At 37.7% G+C, this 20933-nt stretch overlaps 2 protein-coding genes and 3 pseudogenes across 7 annotated transcripts; all 5 read left to right on the forward strand.

Annotated features, from left to right (window-relative positions):
• Positions 1 to 526: 526 nt before the first annotated feature.
• Positions 527 to 8135, forward strand: LOC109133280 (putative F-box/FBD/LRR-repeat protein At4g13965; annotated as a pseudogene). The gene is made up of 4 exons (XR_015560417.1): positions 527 to 717; positions 5643 to 6253; positions 6341 to 6475; positions 6576 to 8135. The product of XR_015560417.1 is annotated as a putative F-box/FBD/LRR-repeat protein At4g13965 (transcript).
• LOC104790333 (uncharacterized) lies at positions 6646 to 9294 on the forward strand. Of its 3 annotated transcripts, XM_087455820.1 has the most exons (3): positions 6969 to 7917; positions 8163 to 8554; positions 8877 to 9294. In XM_087455820.1, exons 1-3 carry the CDS (start codon positions 7176 to 7178, stop codon positions 8955 to 8957), a joined length of 1215 nt encoding a protein of 404 aa, XP_087311946.1. In that variant the 5' UTR covers positions 6969 to 7175; the 3' UTR covers positions 8958 to 9294. The 3 variants fall into 3 exon arrangements, with proteins under 3 accessions (XP_010514363.2, XP_087311947.1, XP_087311946.1); XM_010516061.3 differs by having other exon boundaries at positions 6646 to 7917; positions 8163 to 9294; XM_087455821.1 differs by lacking the exon at positions 8163 to 8554 and having other exon boundaries at positions 6646 to 7917.
• A 322-nt stretch (positions 9295 to 9616) lies between these two features.
• Positions 9617 to 11599, forward strand: LOC109133281 (F-box/LRR-repeat protein At3g26922-like; annotated as a pseudogene).
• A 1814-nt stretch (positions 11600 to 13413) lies between these two features.
• On the forward strand, positions 13414 to 15436 carry LOC104790334 (putative F-box/FBD/LRR-repeat protein At4g13965). Of its 2 annotated transcripts, none has more exons than XM_087455538.1 (4): positions 13414 to 13746; positions 13836 to 14676; positions 14759 to 14896; positions 14984 to 15436. In XM_087455538.1, the coding sequence occupies exons 1-4, from the start codon at positions 13736 to 13738 to the stop codon at positions 15272 to 15274; spliced, it is 1281 nt and encodes a 426-aa protein (XP_087311664.1). In that variant the 5' UTR covers positions 13414 to 13735; the 3' UTR covers positions 15275 to 15436. The 2 variants fall into 2 exon arrangements, with proteins under 2 accessions (XP_087311664.1, XP_010514366.1); XM_010516064.3 differs by having other exon boundaries at positions 13439 to 13746; positions 13839 to 14676.
• A 341-nt stretch (positions 15437 to 15777) lies between these two features.
• On the forward strand, positions 15778 to 17894 carry LOC104793934 (putative F-box/FBD/LRR-repeat protein At4g13965; annotated as a pseudogene). The gene is made up of 4 exons (XR_015558971.1): positions 15778 to 15900; positions 15995 to 16893; positions 16958 to 17092; positions 17180 to 17894. The product of XR_015558971.1 is annotated as a putative F-box/FBD/LRR-repeat protein At4g13965 (transcript).
• Positions 17895 to 20933: the final 3039 nt, after the last annotated feature.

The following is a 20933-nucleotide window of genomic DNA, read 5'->3' on the forward strand; positions in this document are numbered from 1 at the left end:
ATCAAATTTCGTAGCAATTATTGGTTTCGTAATATTCTGTTTTTATTTTTATTTTTATTTTTAAAAATACAATGGCATGAACTGTAAATAAGTTCCAACTCCAAACTTTTTTTCTTAAAACTGCTGTGAAAATGTTAATGTAGATATAAAATAAAATTGACCCTAAAAAAAAAAGTTGACCCTAAAAAAAAGAAGACTCATATAAATCATTAATATAAGTTGACAGAAAAAAAAAATCGTTAACAGAGGTTTAATGCGGCAAGAGTCAAACACTCAAACTAAACATACTCCTCCCGAAACCCTAACTCTTCTACCTCGCCTTACTCGTTGGGATGTCGAAAAGACACAAGGCTATAACAGCTATGGAACCATGGTACGTTTCGATATATATATATATATATATATATATATATATATATATATATATATGTTTTAGGATTTAGTAACAGTTAACCTCCAAAACTCGAAACTAAACTCGTTCATGTCTTTTGTTGTGGTGTTTGGCAGCAAAAAAAATGGCGAGACAATGAATAATCGAGATGTTGCGAAAGAGGACAGGATCAGTGAGTTGCCTAAAGCTTTGATTCTGAAGATATTGTCTCTTCTTCCTACAGAAGAAGCCATAGCCACAAGTGTTTTGTCAATACAATGGCAGTCTCTTTGGAAGATGCTGCCTAAACTCAAGTTTGATTCTAGCTATCATCACAAACGTAAACTATTACGGGATAAGCTCGTATCGTTTGTGTTGTGTTCCTAATCTTATTGTGATAAGTCTAAGTCGTATATTCTTAGGAGTCTTAGACCTTATCTTATTCACGGGTCTGTTGTATAAATACCAAAAGTTCATACGTTAATAAAACCAAGTCAGTTCGACACCTAATTCTACATGGTATCAGAGCTAAGATCACAAAATTCTCTTCCTTTTTTCATCGATAGTTTCGATCTTCTATTTTCAATTTTCGTTTCTTGCGTGACAAGCAATCATGTCTACGGTGGAGGATAGTTCTTCTGTAACCAAAACAGCTGTTGGTCAACAGCAAGAGACACCTGTGGTGTCTCCCTTTACTTTGTCAAGCTCCGACAACCCCAGTTCCATGATCTCATCGGTTTTGTTAACAGGCGACAACTACAACGAGTGGGCAACAGAGATGTTAAATGCCCTCCAAGCTAAACGTAAGACAGGCTTCATCAATGGAACAATCCCTAAACCAACCGGTGATGATCCTAATTTTGAGAACTGTCTAACGGTGAACTCTATGATCGTTGGTTGGATAAGGACTTCCATCGAACCAAAGGTGAAATCTATAGTCACTTTTATAGCCAATGCTCATCACTTGTGGCTAGACTTGAAGCAGCGTTTCTCTATTAGAAATAAAGTGCGTGTTCATCAACTTAAAGGTCAGCTTGCGTCGTGTCGACAAGAGGGCCAAGCGGTTATCGACTACTATGGCAAGTTGTCTTCTCTTTGGGAGGAATATCAGATTTATAAACCTCTCACTGTGTGTTCTTGTGGTTTGTGTACCTGTGGAGCTACCTCTGCTCCTGCAAAAGAAAGAGAGGAAGAAAAGGTTCATCAGTTTGTGCTGGGTCTCGATGAGTCCAGATTTGGTGGTCTGTGTGCCACTCTTGTTGCGATGGACCCTCTTTCCTCTCTTGGTGAAGTTTATAGCAGAGTAATAAGGGAGGAACAGAGGTTGTCTTCAACCCGTCAACGTGAACAAAAAGAGGCTGTGGGTTTTCTTACCAGATCGGAGGCTACTAGTGGAAGCAAACCAGACTCAATCATGAGTAAGAGTCGTCTATCTTGCTCTCATTGCGGTCGTACTGGTCATGAAAAGCGTGATTGTTGGCAACTCGTCGGCTTCCCAGATTGGTGGACGGAGAGGTCTGAAAAGAGTTACAATGGTCATGGTTCTAGCAGTAGAGGAAGAGGCGGTTGTGGTTCTTCTTTCAATAGCAATGGTCGTGGACGTGGTCAGCTGGTTGCTGCGCATGCTACAACCTCCAATTCGTTTGCTTTTCCTGAGTTTACACAAGAACACTTGAAGGCTTTCACTCAGTTTCTTCAAGTAAAGTCCAACAACAACACATCTGCAACTGATAGCTCCAACAAGTTGTCTGGTAAGATAAAAATTGGCAAAGTTATTTTGGATACTAGAGCATCTCACCACATGACAGGGAATATCTCTTTGCTAATCAATGTGGTTCCCATTCCACCAAGTCCAGTTGGATTTACTGATGGAAGTAAAGCTTTTGCTATAAGCATGGGAGTTTTTCCGCTCTCAAATAATGTTAAGTTGACTAATGTTCTATTTGTGCCTTCTCTGACTTGCACACTGATCTCTGTTTCGAAGATTTTGAAACAAACAAAGTGTCGTGCCATGTTTTCTGACACTATTTTTTTCTTACAGGACCGTTTTTCGAAGACTTTGATTGGAAGCGGTGAAGAGCGTGATGGTGTGTATTATCTTATGGATGTGGCTACAACAAAGATTCATATGGCGAGTGCGGTCTATGATCAGGCTTTGTGGCATCGACGTTTAGGACATCCTAGTTTTTCGGTTATTTCGGCTTTACCTTTATTTTCTAGTTCCTCGTCTTCTGTCAGCTCTTTGTCTTGTGACGTATGTTTTCGAGCTAAACAAACAAGATCAGTTTTTCCAGAGAGCATTAATAAACCAACAGATTGTTTTTCACTGATTCATTGTGATGTTTGGGGTCCATATCGTGTCCCTTCTTCTTGCGGTGCAGTATATTTTTTAACAATTGTTGACGATTTCTCAAGGGCTGTTTGGACATATCTTTTGCTTGAGAAATCTGAAGTTCGCAGTGTTCTGCAAAATTTCTTGACATACACGGAAAAACAGTTCGGTAAAGCGGTCAAGACAGTTCGAACAGACAATGGGACGGAATTCATGTGTCTTTCATCTCATTTTCGTGCCAATGGCATTGTTCATCAGACGTCGTGTGTGGGTACGCCCCAACAGAATGGTCGTGTAGAACGTAAGCATCGACACATTCTCAATGTTGCTAGGGCTCTGTTGTTTCAGGCAAGTTTGCCTATCAAGTTTTGGGGTGAAGCTGTGCTCACCGCCACCTATTTAATCAACCGCACTCCATCTGCTATTCATTCTGGTCGCATTCCTTATGAAATTCTTCATGATTGCAAGCCTGCTTATGATCAGCTCCGTGTTTTTGGTTCTGCATGTTATGTTCATCGTACTACACGGGAGAATGATAAATTTGGTCAGCGTAGCCGCAAGTGTGTATTTGTGGGCTATCCTTTTGGTAGGAAAGGATGGAAGGTGTTTGATATTGAGCGTAATGAGTTTCTTGTGTCTCACGATGTTGTTTTTCAAGAAGATGTGTTTCCTTATGCTGCTACTGTTTCGTCTTCTCCGTCTGTGGTGTCTCCATCACCGGTTCATTGTGATGATGATTGGATAATGACCACTATGGGTGATAGTGGGAGCAACGTTGTTCCTCCCGCAGATTCTCTTTTGGCGACTCCGGTTATTGCTCCTCCACCTATCGCTAATGACATTGTTGGTTCTATAGAAGATGAGTCTCTAACTCCTGCAGAAGCGGTTGTTTCTGATGTTTCTTCGCCACCTTCACTTCCGGACACTCCTAGTACTGAGCTAGTTCCTTCGTTAGTTACTGTTGATCGACAAGTTCCACAGCCTGCTCCTGCGCTACGACAAAGTACGCGTACTACTAAGCCGTCTGTGCGTTTATCTGATTATGTTCTCTACAATGCTAATTACACACCATCTTCATCACACGCTCTTTCCGACTCTCCGTTACAGTCTTCGGCACTGGTCCAAGGTACGTCTCTGTTCCCTTTGACGGATTCTGTTTCTGATGATAGCTTTTCACCGAGTCATCAGGTCTTTTTAGCAGCTATTACTGCTAATACTGAACCTAAGCATTTTAAAGAGGCGGTTAAGATCAAAGAGTGGAACAATGCGATGACTAAGGAGGTTGATTCTCTTGAGATCAATAAGACAGGAGAGTTGGTTGATTTGCCTCCTAACAAAGTAGCCATTGGTTGTCAATGGATTTACAAAACCAAATATAATTCGGATGGTACTATAGAACGTTACAAAGCTCGATTTGTTGCTCTTGGAAGCAATCAGGTCGAGGGGGAGGATTACAAGGAGACATTTGCTCCTGTTGTTCGTATGACAACTGTTCGCACACTCCTTCGTCTTGTGGCTGCTAAGCAATGGGAGGTCTACCAAATGGATGTTCATAATGCGTTTCTTCATGGTGATCTCGATGAGGAGGTTTACATGAAGCTACCTTAGGGATTTCGTCATTCTCATCCTGGCAAGGTTTGGCGTCTTCGTAAGTTGTTGTACGGCTTGAAACAGGCCCCTCGATGTTGGGTTTAAAAGCTTTCTGACTCTCTTCTCCGCTTTGGTTTCGTTCAGTCGTATGATGATTACTCCCTTTTCTCCTATACTCGCAAAGGGATTGAGTTGCGTGTGTTGATCTATGTTGATGATCTCATTATTTGTGGTAATGATGGTTATATGCTTCAGAAGTTTAAAGACTATCTTAGTCGTTGTTTCTCTATGAAGGATTTGGGGAAACTTAAATATTTCTTGGGTATTGAGGTGAGTCGTGGTGCTGAAGGTATCTTCTTGTCACAGCGTAAGTATGCACTTGAAGTTATTTCTGATAGTGGGGTTCTTGGTGTGCATTCTGCCTTTACTCCGTTGGAACAAAATCATCATCTTGCTATTAATGATGGTCCTCTGCTTTCGGATCCTAAGCCTTACCGTCGTCTTGTTGGTCGTTTGTTGTATTTGCTTCATACGCGTCCAGAGTTGAGTTACTCTGTTCATGTTTTGGCACAGTTTATGCAAACACCACGTGAAGTTCACATGGATGCTGCTTTGCGAGTTGTTCGTTACTTAAAGGGGTGTCCAGGACAGGGTATTTTGCTTCATTCCTCCTCGGAGTTATCACTTGAAGTTTATTGTGATTCGGATTGGAGTTCTCGTCCGGTTACTCGTCGTTCTCTTAGTGCTTATGTTGTGTTACTTGGTGGTTCGCCTATTTCATGGAAAACTAAGAAACAAAAGACTGTTTCTCATTCTTCCGCAGAATCTGAGTATCGAGCAAATGGCTTCGCAAAGAAATCAAATGGCTTCACAAATTGTTGCAAGAATTAGGCGTCGACCAAGCTGCACCAGCTCGTTTGTATTGTGATAGCAAAGCTGCTATTTATATAGCTATTAACTCAGTTTTTCATGAGCGGACTAAGCATATTGAGAACGGTTGTCATGATGTTCGTGATGCGGTTCGTGACAGGATTATCTCGACACAACATGTTCGTACAACGGAACAGCTCGCTGACATTTTTACAAAAGCCTTTGGTCGTGATCAGTTCCTCTACATAATGTCCAAGTTGGGTGCTCAGGATCTTCACACTCCAACGTGAGGGGGAGTATTACGGGATAAGCTCATATCGTTTGTGTTGTGTTCCTAATCTTATTGTGATAAGTCCAAGTCGTATATTCTTAGGAGTCTTAGACCTTATCTTATTCACGGGTCTGTTGTATAAATACCAAAAGTTCATAGGTTAATAAAACCAAGTCAATTCGACCCCTAATTCTACATAAACGCGGAACATTTTCAAAGAACGTCTGTAAGACCATGCTTTCTCACAAGGCTCCAGTTTTAAGAAGTCTGCATCTCAAAGTTCTTTTAGATAGATGTAATGCAAAATATATTAGCGACTTGGTTGGGATTGCATTATCTCGCAATGTGCTTAAGCTGGTACTCCAAGTTGACCTTGTGAAATGGGTTAGAATTCCTGAAAGCTAGTTTAACTTTGAAAAACTAGAGACCTTGAAACTCAAGTTCTTCGTTCGTATGGATGTCCCTTCTTCAGTTTGTCTGAAATCCCTTAGAACTCTGCATCTTCGCTTCATAGACTTCAAAGACGATGAATTGGTTATTAACCTCTTAACTGGTTGTCCTAATCTTGAAACTTCCACTATTGCCGTGCCATCCTTACAAAGACTCACAATTTATGATTACACTAGCAGGCATTCAGGCTATGTGATAAATGCTCCTTCTTTGAAATACTTGAAGATTGAAGGGCTTAGGTCTCTTGTGATGGAGAATGTGACTATGTTGGTGGAGGCAAATCTCATATGTCTCTAATACAATCATTGAGAACCTTTTGGGATATCTAACTTCAGTCAAACGTCTTTTTTTGGAATTATCATCTTTGAAGGTATAGATTTTCAGGTTTCATGCAATTAATTAATTTAGTTGGTTATTGAATTTGTTTATATGTACTAATACTATGCCTAATGCATAGATTAAGTTTCCCACAGGTAACATCTTCTATCAGCTGGTATATTTGGAGCTGCTTACATATAAAGCCGAGTGGTGGAATCTACTTACCCTTATGCTTGATAATTCTCCTAAATTGCAAGTCCTCAAGCTCATTGATGTAAGCAATTAATGTTCATTTGTATCAACAAATTTTTCAGTAGGTTTGATGATCTAATAATAACATATATTGCATGTGTTTCTCTCTCAATTTGGTTCAGCGACCAAGACCCCACACGGCTTGTGGGAAATTATGGAATCAACCCAAGAATGTTCCTGAATGTTTATTGTGGAACCTCGAGACACTCATATGGGAAGGCTTTGAATGGAAACGAGAAGGAGAGACCGAAATGGTCAGTCCTAAAGAGAGAGTTGAGATGGTCGAGAGTTTAAATAGTGTGGTCAGGGCTTCAAGTTCATGCCAGATTCTGGTCAAATGAAACATTATATATTATGTGAGTCTTTTATAACTTTTAGTTACTAACTTACTATGCTTTTTGTTCAACCGGTTTCTAGGAATTTTTATCTATTTTGGATGTGAATGAACGTGAAAAAAAAAAAAATCCTTACTTTTGATTTGGTGTCATGGTGATCCAATTTTGGAGTTTTATGATTTATATGTTATAAAGAAGTTATAAAGAAGTTCCTCCTCGCGACTCGAAAACTGGTTGGGAGTCATAGAGAGAGAGAGCTTTGGATTGTGTTTCCTCAGGTCGGCGTTGCTCCGGCGCGTCGTCACTCACGAACACCATATTCGGTTTTGTTCCATCTCTAGCTAGCCATTAAACCAACTTTGAGTATTAATCGGTGGTTTATTCGACATGGATCTGGGATCCAAAATTGAAGAAAATTCTGGTGAGTTGCTTCCTCCGTCAAGTCTCAACCGGAGATCTTCATCGCCTCTTCTTGCTTGCTTAGAATCTTCAGTTCCAGATCCACGATGGCCTAGCAAGCATCGTTGGTCGGCGTTGAAGAACGAGGTTGCAAACCAAATCACCATATCCTCTGCTCCCGACTCTTCTTCTTCACCGCCGGCGAAGTCTCTCCTTCCCACGGCCGTTGAGAAATTACTGGTCTCTGTTCATTCTACTACTCCGGTGGCATCGATATCCAAAGTGGTGGATGGTGTCTCGCCGGAAGATACCCACTGCTCTTCTCACGATGCCGTAAGTCAACCTCCTCCGAAGGTTCCATCATTACCACTTAACGCAGAGCCTGAACCGGTGTCTTCAAACGAGCTTTCATCTGAACCCGTGGAGGTTGTTGTTGATGCATCTAACAAACCCAATGCCCCTAAGGATTTGGTTTCTCCACCTCTGAAAGGAGCTTGGGCGAAGAAGCTAAAGTATACCTCTTCATCCACCTCGCAACAAGCTGCGAATGGAGTAACAATCTCTGGACCGAGGAAAAATCTTCCTGAATCATCACAGGAAGATAATCTAAGGTTTCCTTGGGCTGCTAAAATGGATCCGGCAGCAAGAAATCTTTACAGAGCTACCTCACCGGAGTATATGGAAGACGGTACTCCAAAAGTAACAATTCCGAGTCATGTCTTGTTGCAAGGTATTGAGAACAGAAGGAATATGTTTTAGGTCAGTTCTATAGATGTAGTCCTCCTCCTAATGGATTGATTCATGCACTGTTAAATAGAATTTGGGGTAGAAAGTGTAAGATCTTTATGCGCAAGTTAGATGGTTCAAGATTTCTCTTCCATATCCCAGATGCTTCAACCAGAGCTTGGGTTCTCCAAAGAGGAATATGGCATGTTGATGATTGTCTTATGTTTGTTGCTCCTTGGTCTGATGCAGAAACATTTGATCTCCCAGAGATATCAACTATTCCTGTCTGGGTAACACTCAAAAATATACCACACAGGTTGTACTCAATTCCAGGAATTAGTCATATTGTATCAGGGTTAGGTGCTCCTATGGCTACGTATAAACCAAGACTTGACCCTTCCTTAATGGGTGAGGCCAAGATATTGGTGGAAGTGGAGCTGAGTAAAGCTTTCCCTCCTAGGATTGCTGCAGCTGACAAAAGGGGTAACATTTCTATGGTGAATGTTGAGTATGCTTGGATCCCAGCGGTTTGTGGAGATTGTGGACAGTTAGGGCATAAGGCCTCCCACTGTTTGCACCCCCATCTGCCGAATGAAAAAGTTACTCAGCTGGTTTCAAAAGATGTCACCGCTCCTACTATTGTAAGTATTTCTAGTCTCTCTGCTTTGGTATCACCAATCACTCTTCCATCTGAGCCTCCAGTTGCTCCCTTTACCACAACCACAAAAATCCAACTCGGTACAGCTCTAGCAGTTGAGGCTAGCCCAATCCAAGTCATAGAGGAAAGCACCGAGGTGGCAGATTGTCATACAATTGTTGAAGCTGGAATTGTAACTGAGGCTGTTTACTCAGTTGAAATAGTTGCTGAAATAGCAGGCTCACATGAACATGCTCTTAGTGAAAGTGAGGTAAGACATGTCATGACTAACAACAGGTTTAACCATTTGGGGTCTTCGTTTTCAGATGGAGAGTCACTTGGGTCAGATGAAGATTCAATTGAGTCCGATGATTCCGACACTGAGTCGAGAATGTTGGATCAAATGACTCCGGCTGGACAACGAATTTTGCGTGAAAGACCAGTTCAACCTTCCATCAAAGCTAAGGAGATAAAAGAATCTTCTAATGCTCGAGGAAGGGGTAACCGGGGACGTGGGAATCGTGGACGCGGGAAACCATGGGCGTGGTTAGGTGTCCTGTCATGAAGAGATAAGAAGCTAACCGAAGCGGAAGAGTCGGTTACCAACTTTATTCTACTTGTAATATGGGCATCTGTCTGTATTAATTTCTTGTTTTTAAGAACTGTATGACTTAGCACAGTCATGGCTTCTGTATCACGAACTTGTTATGAATAAAAGAGAGGTTTCTCGTAAAAAAAAAAAAAGTTCTAGTATTACAGACGTCATTGGTTTTAGATGTTGACGTATGTCACTAAGTTTTGCGGTTAAAATAAAGAATCGCAAAACATATAGAAGAATCGTAAAATCAAAGTGGAAGTTACACAATATCTGACTAACTGGAACCAAGATTTATATTTGGTTGAGATTACGTATGAAAACATATATGCATGTTAACCGATTTCCTATACGTTGCGATTCATAGAACCGGCTAGCTAGCTACTCATATAAAATTCGTCCCTTAAATCCAGTTGAATCCCCGGATGTTTTAACCAGCCAAGGCATGCGCATGCATACATACTCTCATTTATGCGTTGTGGAAACATTCTTGTAACATCTAGAGGTAACTATGTTGGCAAACGACAATTTCACTTTTCTACATTAGTTTTCAAACTTTTTTTTCAAATTACAAAATTTGAGATAATTTTGGTTCTATTAATTAGATATTCTTTTTGAGAAAATTTTGGTTTTATTAATTAGATAAAATTTTTATATATTGAATTTAAAAATCAAAGAAATAGTTTAATTTTTGGGTCAATGAAATAAATAAACTTTGAAGTGAAGTGTTATTGGCGGACTAAACAACGAAGAGTCGAAAATGACTTGAGACTGACTGTAAGAGGCAGAGAAGACTCCGTCTCCTCCTCTCAGAAACCCTAACATTCGCCGAACAAATCTACTTCAATATCTTCTACCGCCGCCATGAGCTACGGTTGAAGCGGCCAGCAAACGGGAGGAATTAGGTCTTTCTTTCTCTACGGAATACAAAAACAATACCTTTCTGAGCGTTTGGCTTCGTCTGCGTTCTGAACGTACGTAGAAACAGCGTTTGTAATTCGATAACACTAGGAAGGAATACTTTTATCTCCATCAACGACAATGAAACAATGGTATACTTTTATGACCCGTTATAGGTTTTTTTTTTCTTGTGCATTTCTTTCTCATGAATGTTCGAGGGTTCTCCTTCTAAACCATTTAATTCATTATTTTTACTTCCAGTTAAAATGTTGTAGCCACTAGAGTTTTGTCTAAACCATGGAGGTCTCTCTGGAAGCTTGTGCCTAAACTCAAGTTTGATTATGAAAACAATCAAAGTGAACACAAGACATACTCAGAGATCGTAACCAGGCTTTTGCTTTCCAATAAAGCTCCGGTTCTAGAGAGTTTGCATCTCGAGTTTGAGGTTGGCAAGTGTCGTTCTGTGGATGTTGGAATGTGGATTGGAATCGCATACGCACGCCGTGTGCGTAAGTTGGTTCTCCATCCTATATCTGAGAAAGGGTATTTCAGATTTCCTACAAGCTTGTATAACTGTGAAACGCTAGAGAGCTTGACACTCATAAGTTGGGTCTGCATTGATGTCCCTTCTAAGGTTTGTCTCAAGTCTCTTAGAACTCTGCGTACGTCTTGACTATGTGGACTAAAGAGACGGTGAAACATTTGTTAACCTTTTATCTGGGTGCCCTAATCTTGAAAATTTGGTACTGTATCGGATATGGAGACTTTCACTATTTCTGAGCCATCCTTACAAAGACTAACAATTTTTGATGGAAACGATTCACAAGGGTTTGTTTCTGGCTATGTGATAAATGCTCCTTCTTTGAAGTACTTAAATATTGACGGGGTTAAGGCTCTTGAGTTTTTGTCTGATGGAGAATGGGCCGGAGTTGGTGGAGGCAACTATTAGTAATGTCTCTAAGATAATCAATGAGGAATCTCTCACGTCAGTCAAACGTCTTTCCTTGGCTTTATCACCGTTGGAGGTAAACTTTTCTTGCAAGTAATTGTTATCACACACTGTTTTTGTGCTAATATTATTGCCTCATCTCATGTATCTTCTGTCAGTTGGTATCTTTGTGCTCATGCTCGATAGTTCTCCTAAATTGCAAGTTCTCAAGCTCATTGGTGTAAGCAATGTTCATCTGTCAGAATTTTTTTGCAAGTTGGTTGTAAAGATCTAATAATAACAGTATACATTGTGTTTTCCCTTCGTTGTCTTAGGAATGGCGTATTGCAAACAATCGTTTGGCCATTAGGAGTTGGAATCAACCAAAGAATGTTCTTGGATGTTTGTTGTTTCATCTTGAGACATTTATGTGGAAAGGCTGCAAAAGGCTAGGAGAAGATGAAAAAGAAGTGGCGAAATACATCCTAATTCCTAAGGAACACAAATCGTGAAGAATCTATGAAGAGAAAAATTCTCAAGACATGATTGAGATGGTTGAGATGGTGGAGGAATTCGAAAGTGTGGCCAGAGCTTCAATTGTATTCGAATGTAACCTAGAAAAATAGTCTTTTCTTTACATATAACTTTTTTATTATTATGATGTTTAATTGGATACTGAGTTCTAGTATGGCCTGCTTGACCGTTTAATTATTATGTATTTAGTACGGGTGATACAATTTTGGGTTTTGTGAAGAGGTTTTGGTCCTTGTGGAGAAGCTTTTGCTGGAAACTGTATATTTTTCTTTATACTTTTGCAGTTTCAATAAATGTTCGCAACTTGCAAGGCTCCGCTTCTACAGAGTTTGCATATAGGTGTAATGCAGTGGATACTGGATCTTGATTGGAATTGCATTTTTGCACGCAATGTTTGTGAGATGGCATACTCCAAGTTGAATATAATGAACAAAATTCATATTTCCGAAAAGCTTGTACAACTGTGATACAGTAAAGATCTTGGAACTCAAGCATTCGGTTCTTTTAGATCTAGAATCAACCAAAATATATGCCCTTCCGATACAGATGGTAGTGTCTAAGTCAGAATCAAAAATTAAATTAAAAATTATATTAGAACTGAAAACCAATAGGAAGGTGACAGATAAGTTGAAAGGTCTAAAAAGGTGTCTTTAAATATCTTGGAGAAGACATTTATTCTTCTCTCTCTCTAAAACATGTCTTACATTTATATTAAAAAAAAAAACCAAAAACACCAGCAGTATATGCAATGGAAATGTTCTTATGCTTGTTGTTAAGTCAACCAAAATATATAGTCAACTATCTCCAAAACTTTCTCATTCATCCCCAAAAATGGATTTATAAACGTCTTACTTCATTCGGTTGTATTGGTTTCAAATGTTGAGTTGTAGTTTAACCGGTTACAAATTCTGTAATGTATGAATTGTTAAGGTTACACTAGAACTTCTCTAAATTAATACTTTGTAAATTAATAATTATTATAAATTAATATATTTTTCCGGTCCTAAATAGTTGGGTCAATGTAATTTAGACACAATTTGATAAAATAATAAAATATTTTTTTTGAAAATCATTTATAAAGACATGGTTCCATCAATAATATAAATTAATAAGTATCTAAAATTATTAAAATATATGTATATGTATACACATTACTTTCTGTTAGAGTTCATTTCTAATATTTTTACTATATAAGAAACTTTGAGTATCCTCTTGAAAATATGATAATTATTATTTTCATTCTATAAAAGTATTAGTTATATTAATTCAATCTTATTTTAAAACTTTTCTTTTGAAAAAACTACCATATTAGAAAAATCTCTCTATAAATTAATAATTATTAATTTATTGATAAATTAAAACCTCTTTAAATTAATAAATTTTCATGGTCTCAACTTTATTTATTTATAGAAATTTTATTGTATATACTATATTGGGTTTGTGACTTTTTAATTTTAAGAGGTGTTATTAGATTCTAAAGATTATAAAGGATTTGCTAAAGATTATATAGGATTTGCTAAAGGGTTTTCTATAATGTTGATTGGTTCTTCAATAATTTTGTTAAGTTTTCCAAACAATCTGTTTATTTAATGATATTTTCATGACTTTATTTTGTGAATTAAAAAAAGCTATAAAATCATAAACTAATATATATACATATAATAATTGAATTCATTAACAATTCTAAATTCTTTTATTTTAGTTGGATAACACAAAACTTTTACAGACTTTATAAAATCATGAATCTAATTAATAACCCCAAATTTATTAATATTTTAAACAATTTTTTACATATGATAAACTAATAACACCAAACTTTTGCAGAGTTTAACAAAATTTTATTGAATAACATCACATATTCTACATAACATTTAAAGATATCAAAACTCTATTTAAATTACAAACCAATAACCTTCCCTTAAAATAGATAAAAATAAACTAAAATTTACGGATACACACTGAATATAATTTATATACATTAAAATAAAGTGGTTTGAATCAATCTATGTAAATGTGCTTGGATTTTTTTCCTTTTTTTTTTTTTCTTGTTAGACGCCTCTATATATATATATATATATATATATATATTAACATCACTAGGCATTCGTCTAAAATACACACAAACCATATATATTTCCTCCGAAACAACCCTCTTTAGCCTTGCTCTCTACGGCGGCCGAATTCGACCAGATCCCATCTGCATCTGCTTCAATTCAAGCTTGAACAATATGGAACAACGGTTAGATTCTTTATATGTTTCAGGATTCTTTAACTGTAATCTCCAAATTTTAAAAAACCAACTCGTGTGTCTTTTGTTGTGATCTTTAGCAGCAAAATAGATGGCTTTGATTATGAGGAGGACAGGATCAGTCAGTTGCCTGAGGCTTTGATTCTGGAGATATTGTCTCATCTTCCGATGGAAGTTGCTGTAACCACGAGTGTTTTGTCCAAGCAATGGCAGTCTCTTTGGAAGACTTTGCCTAAACTCAGTTTTGATTCTTGCGGTCCTTACCAAAGCAAGGCTTTGCTTTTACAAAAGGCTCCGGTTCTAAAGAGTTTGCATCTCAATATCTGTTTCGATGAGTTTACTGCAATGGATACTGAAAAACTGATTGGAATTGCATTCGCCCGCAATTTGCGTAAGCTGGTACTCCAAGTTAATTATATTGAAAAATTCAGATTTCCTACAAGCTTTTACAACGTTGAAACACTAGAGACCTTGGAACTCAAGTATTCGATTCTTTTAGATGTCCCCGCTTCTTCAGTTTGTCTGAAATCCCTTAGAACTCTGCACCTTTTCTATGTGATTTTCAAAGACGATGCATCAGTTATGAACCTTTTATCTGGCTGTCCTAATCTCGAAAACTTGAATGTTCATGGTAATGGAAATGTGAAGACTTTCACTATCGCCGTCCCATCATTACAGAGACTAACAATTTATAATAACGATGGTAGCGGACAAAGTTGTGGTGGCTATGTGATAAATGCTCCTTCTTTAAAATACTTGAAGATTGAAGTGTACACTAGTCTTGACTTTTGTCTGATTGAGAAGGTGACTGATCTGAGAAAGGCAAATCTCATTGTTGACCCGCAGATAATAAATGAGAACCTTCTCGAATCTATAACTTCAGTCCAACGTCTTTCCTTGAGATTATTATCACCTTTGGAGGTAGATTATCAGGTTTTTCTTGCAATTAATTTAGTTTTGTTATTACATTATTTATGTACTAATAATACTTCTTCATGTATAGTTTAAGTTTCCCAGGGGTAGCATCTTCTATAATCTGGTATACTTGGAGCTATATACTACTTATGAACCTAGTTGGTGGAATCTACTTACCCCCATGCTTGATGGTTCTCCTAATTTGCAAGTTCTCAAGCTCAATGGCGTAAGCAATATATTCATCCGTCATAAAAAAATTTGTCCTGATGATCTTAATATATAGTGACATACATTGCATGTTTTTCTCTGTCAGAAATTGGGTTGGAGAAAAGACCTTGTGGCTTGTGGGAACTCATGGAATCGACCAGAAAAAGTTCCTGAATGTTTATTGTGGAACCTTGAGACATTCGTTTGGGATTTCTATGCTTGGAACCGAGAGGGTGAGGTTGAAGTGGCAAAATATATTCTAAGTAACTCAAATCGTTTGAAGAGAGCAACTTTTTCCTCAAAACACATCACTGATCCTAAAGAGAGAGATAACATGGTCGAGGATTTGAATAGTGTGGTCAGGGCTTCGAGTTCATGCCAGCTTCTGGTCATATGAGAAATATGTATTATAGCAGTCTTTGTTCTCACATCTAACTTTAACTATGCTTTGGTGTAAAGACTGTTTTTTCTTTAAGGCGTAGTAAATATTTTGGCATTTCCAAATGATGTCATATAATTCATATGAAAATAAACTTTAATTACGCTTTGGTCGAGAAAATGTTTTTTTTTTCTTAGGTGAAATATGTATTGTATGAAATTAATTAAAAAATGGTAAAACATTTTTACTTAATGAAACTAAGAATGGTAAAAAACAGAAATTAATGAAAAATAACGAAGTTTACTGAACAAAGTAGGGTCTTAGGGTTCCGTTGAGAGATATCTCTCCTGTAAATGTGGTTGCTTCGAGGAGATGTGGAAAAAAAAAAATATAGTTGTGGACTCTTTCGTATGCCCCAAATAGCTGCTTGTAATTAGGATAGTTTGTTTTTTTTGACCATAATAAAAAGTGAAGAACAAGGATATCTATTAATTAATAGCAAACTTCGGATCTCTCTTAACTTTTGCATCTCCACTTTGCTCGTTAACCTTATTCAAATCTGAGCAGAAACGTTTGCATATTGAGATCAAAGGCGTAAATCATCATAAGGGTTTAAAACAAAAGTTTGACAAAATGAAACGATGGTTAGTTTCTTTACATGTTTTAGGATTCTTTCACTTGTAATGTCCAAAACTTAACATGTCTTTCTTTGTTGATCTGTTTTGGTATTTTTGACAGCAAATATTGTGATAGTGGGAGTACGAGAAACCAAGATACTGTGAATGCAGACAGGATCAGTGAATTGCCTGAAGCTCTGATTCTTCAGATACTGTCTCTGCTTCCTACAAAAGAAGCCATAGCCACGAGTGTTTTGTCTAAACAATGGCAGTCTCATTGGAAGATGCTGCCTAAACTCAAGTTTGATTGTAGCGATCACAAGCCTGTACGCGGAACAATGACATTTTCAACTAATATTTGCAGGTCGTTGCTTTCTTACAATAAGGCTCCGGTTTTAAAGAGTTTGCATCTGAAAATTTGTTTCTCTATATGTTCTACAATTGATATTGGAATCTTGATTGGAATTGCTCTGTCCCGGAATGTGCGTAAGCTGGTACTAGAATGTTCACTTGGGAAAGTTTTCAAATTTCCGAGATGCTTATCGTATAACTGTGAAACACTAGAGACCTTGAAACTCAAGTATTCGGCTCGTATCGATGTCCCTTCTTCGGTTCGTTTGAAATCCCTTACAAGCACCTTGACCGTGTGGACTTCAAAAACGATGAATCTGTGGTTAAACTTTTATCTGGTTGTCCTAATCTTGAAAATTTTATGGTGCATCTATTTCCAATAAGGCGTTTGAATACTTTGAAGAGTTTCAAAATTGTGGTGCCATCGTTACAGAGACTGTCCATATTTGGTAGCAGGCGTGGAAGGCTACAGGGCTATGTGATAAATGCTCCTTCTTTAAAATACTTGAAGATTGAAGGGATTGTTGGTCATGACTTTTGTCTGATTGAGAACGTACCAAAGCTGGTGGAGGCAAATATCATGATGTCTCTGATATAATCAATGAGAACGTTCTGGGATCTCTAACTTCACTCACACGTCTTTCCTTGGCTTTGTCGTCACCCTTGAAGGTAAATTTATATATAGAGTTGGCGATATTACATTGTTTTTGTACTAATACTCTCTCATGTATAGATTAAGTTTCCTACTGGTAGCATCTTCTACCAGCTAGTATATTTGGAGCTACATACAAATAAAGAAGCGTGGTGGAATCTACTTACACTCATGCTCGATAGTTCTCCTCAATTGCAATTCCTCGAGCTCATTGATGTAAGCAATATGAAGTTCATTTTCAGCTATCTTTTCCTAAATCGGTTTAGTTTTGCTTAATTAATATAATGTCATTGAGGTCACTAGTCTCGGCCATTGGGTTCAAGAAAAGATCTTGTGGCTCATGGGACATGGAACCAACCAAATAATGTTGCGGAATGTTTGTTGCATCATCTCGAGACATTTGTGAGGAATGGTTACAAAGAGCAACTAGAAGAGGTGATAGAGGTGGCGAAATATATCCTCAGAAATGCAAATTGCTTGAAGGAAGCAACTTTCTCCATAATAGGCCTTAACTCATACGAGAGACTTGAGATGCTTGAAGAGTTGGAGAGTGTGGTCAGGGTTTCGAATTCATCATGCAAACTTGTTTTGCTCAAATAAAGTGAAAACGTAAGAGCTAAACGGTTTTGGATTTTTAACGCAGAGAATCAAACAGAAATTCAAACAACTCTCTTTTTATTAGAAAATAAGTTCTTACAAGGTTTTTTCTTAACTCTATTTTCTAATCTTATTAAGCTCTTAGCCTCCTTTGAATCTTCAAGCTATTCTTTCTCAAAGCTTAAGATTCAATGCTAGGATCTCTTAATCTATGAAGTGCTGATCTTTCTCAAGACCCAGCCTCCCCTATTTATACTAATTGGACTCAACCACACAATAGGTTAATTTCCAATTCTAATTAAACTAGGAATTGTTAATTTCCTTTTTTTTCTTTATAGTTTAGGAAATTAACAATATTTGTAAAACTTCCTTTTATCCTTATAACAAGAAAGTCTTTACTCTTCTAGAAACTTCTTCTTGCTTCGTGTGACTTCTCTTAACCGCCATAATAGATTTCCTTTCTTTGGTTTAATCCTCATGATCCACATCTTGTACTACTTTTGTTTTAAGACATCATCTATGTCAATAGATGCATCTTCAATCTCCCCCTTTTTAACCTTATGCTCCTTTCAAGCATCCATGGTTTATAATTTGCAGCAATACTATACTTCACACACAAACTTATGAAAAGTCTTTGAGCCCAACCTTCAAAGTTTAACACGCTTTAAGACCAACCTTTAAAGTTTAACATAAACATCACAAAAGAAGTTCAGCGTTTAAAACAAACAAAAGGAAAAATTAGCTTGATGCTCCCCCCCAAACTGATACTACTACTAGCTTGATGCTCCCCCGCAAACCGAGACCAGATCTTCTCCCCCTGCTTGAAGAGTATACAGGTTAAAAACCAATCAGAGCATCTTTGACATGGGATGATTCTAAGTCAATCAATGTATCACTTTGGATAAAGTCTGTAGAACACGTGAAGTATCAATCAAAGCTCTATAAACAACCTCTGGATCATTCTGATCAACCAACGACATACAAATACTTCCAAACTCAACATCAATAAAGTTCTGACCAGGAGCTGCAGCAGGAGGTGGTTCAGAGGACACTGGTGGAACATAAAAACTGGGACACTCAGGAAACTTAGTAGCATATGCCCTTCCAGTGCGAGCATCTTTCCGATATGCTACAAGTTTGACAAAAACTTCTGACTCAGTTGTCTTTATCTTCTTCTGATGCATAAGAACCTTAAAAATGGTCCTAGGAAACACTAACCACCTAGAATCATTCTTCTTAACATTAGACAAGTCAAACACCTGATCATAATTTTGTACACAAGCCTAGCTCGCTGTTCAGACACATGATTCCTATGAGATGATGATATCCAGTTATAACCTGAGATGCTAAACAAAGCTCCAAATGCAGCTGGTAAATCCTTTGGATTCATATCTGCCCATGAAATATTATCTTCCCCACTCAAAGTTTCAGCAATTTTACCAAGACTAAGTAATTCAGCATCTGCATCAGCCTGTTTTTCTGCTTCAGTCAAAGGTGATTAACGAAACGCTCTGTTAATAGCAGCTGGAGAAAAATCATAAGAATACCCACGAACACTCACTACAACTCCATATGTTGGTGCTTTGACTGGCAAACTAGCATAAAACTCTGCAATTACTTCTTTAACATAGCAAGGCAAATTTTCAACACAATCTGGTATACCCATTCTCTTGATCAAATCTAGATAGCCCCATTCATCTTTACACTTAAGATCCACAGACCGTTCCTCCGTAATCCCACGAGAAATAAAAATATTGTACGTTGATGAAGCTGCTGAATTCATCTTTGATTTAGATCTTGTACTCGGTTCCCCTGTTTTTCTTGTTTTGCTTGGTGATACATGCCTTGACTTCTTGGGGATTTTTCTTTTCTTAGCAATTAGCTCAAATTGTTCTTGAACCGAGACATCAGTAGGATCAAATTCGTCACCCAAAAGCTCTGGTTCTTTCCCTTTTTGAGTTTTATGAACTCGATTAATCGAACTCCCAACCGACGGTTCATCTGACTCTGTTTCTTTGGATTCACCCAGATCGACATCACACACAGTTCCAAACGATTAGTCATTCTGGCCTTGGGTCTTCTCCGCCGAAGACGAGTCCTCCGAATAAGGAACCAATACTGGTGCATGCTCAACTTCCTCGATTTCTTCGTCAATCAAATGTGGTCTATTCTTGTCACCATCCGTTCGATTTTCAGATCTTCCTCTCCTATTAATCTTTCCTCTGCGAGTTGTTGTTACCATTGTTGTGATTCGAATCTTCTTCTCTCAAAAACTTTGTTGTTCTCCCTTTGTTTTATAAGAACAAAAACCCTTCTTTTATTCAGCCCAAGCCCATAACCTTTTAAACCATAAACACACAAATGATCCATTGTCTCAAAATAACTTTCAACAACTCCTGAACCAGTTCTTGTACCATGAGGATACAATCATACTGTACAAACACCAATTAGATTCCTCAACATCACAAATCTCTGAAAATCTAGAGCTTTAGTGAACATATCAGCCAACTGCATCTCAGTGGATAAATGATCAATCTGGACTTGCTTATTTTTCACAAGCTCTCTAATAAAATGATGCCTTACATCAATATGCTTTGTTCTAGAATGCTGCACAGGATTTTTTGAGAGATCAATGGCACTTTTGTTGTCACACAAAACTTGAAGAATTCCTGAGTTCATACCATAATCTGCAGACATTTGCTTCATCCAAAGCAATTGAGTACAACAACTTCCCATAGCAATATATTCCGACTCAGCTGTTGATAGTGATGCAGAATTCTGTTTCTTACTTAACCAAGAGATTAAGTTATTTCCCAAAAAGAAACAACCTCCACTTGTACTCTTTCAATCATCCAGACTTCCAGCATAATCTGCATCACAATATCCCACTAAACTTTAATTCGATCCTTTTGACGTCCAAAGACCAAGATCAAGTGTTTTCTTGACATACTTAATAATCTTTTTCACAGCTTCTAAATGAGATTGCTTAGGTTTTGCTTGATATCTGGCACAAACTCCTACACTGTAGCATAAATCAGGTCTACTAGCTGTCAAGTATAACAAACTTTCGATCATTCCTCTATATAAAGTCACATCAACATCCTTCCCTTTCTCATCCCCTGTTAACTTCTTTGATGTACTCATTGGAGTAACTGTTTCTTTGCACTTTTCCAGCTTAAACTTTGTCAATAGCTTACTTGCATAGGTACTTTGTGACACAAATATCCCTTCATCTGTTTGAGTGATCTGCAATCCCAAAAAATACTTTAATTCTCCAACAAGACTCATTTCAAACTCTTGAGACATATTCTCCACAAACTGATTCACCAAATCTTGCAATGTGCTTCCAAAAATGATATCATCCACATAGATTTGTACCACCATAATTTTTTGGTCTATGGTTAATATAAACAACGTCTTGTCTACATTTCCTCGTTCATAACCTTGTTGCAACAGAAAG

This window comes from Camelina sativa, chromosome 6 (genome assembly GCF_030686135.1).
Source record: "Camelina sativa cultivar CO46 ecotype springtype chromosome 6, ASM3068613v1".
Lineage (NCBI taxonomy): Eukaryota > Viridiplantae > Streptophyta > Magnoliopsida > Brassicales > Brassicaceae > Camelina > Camelina sativa.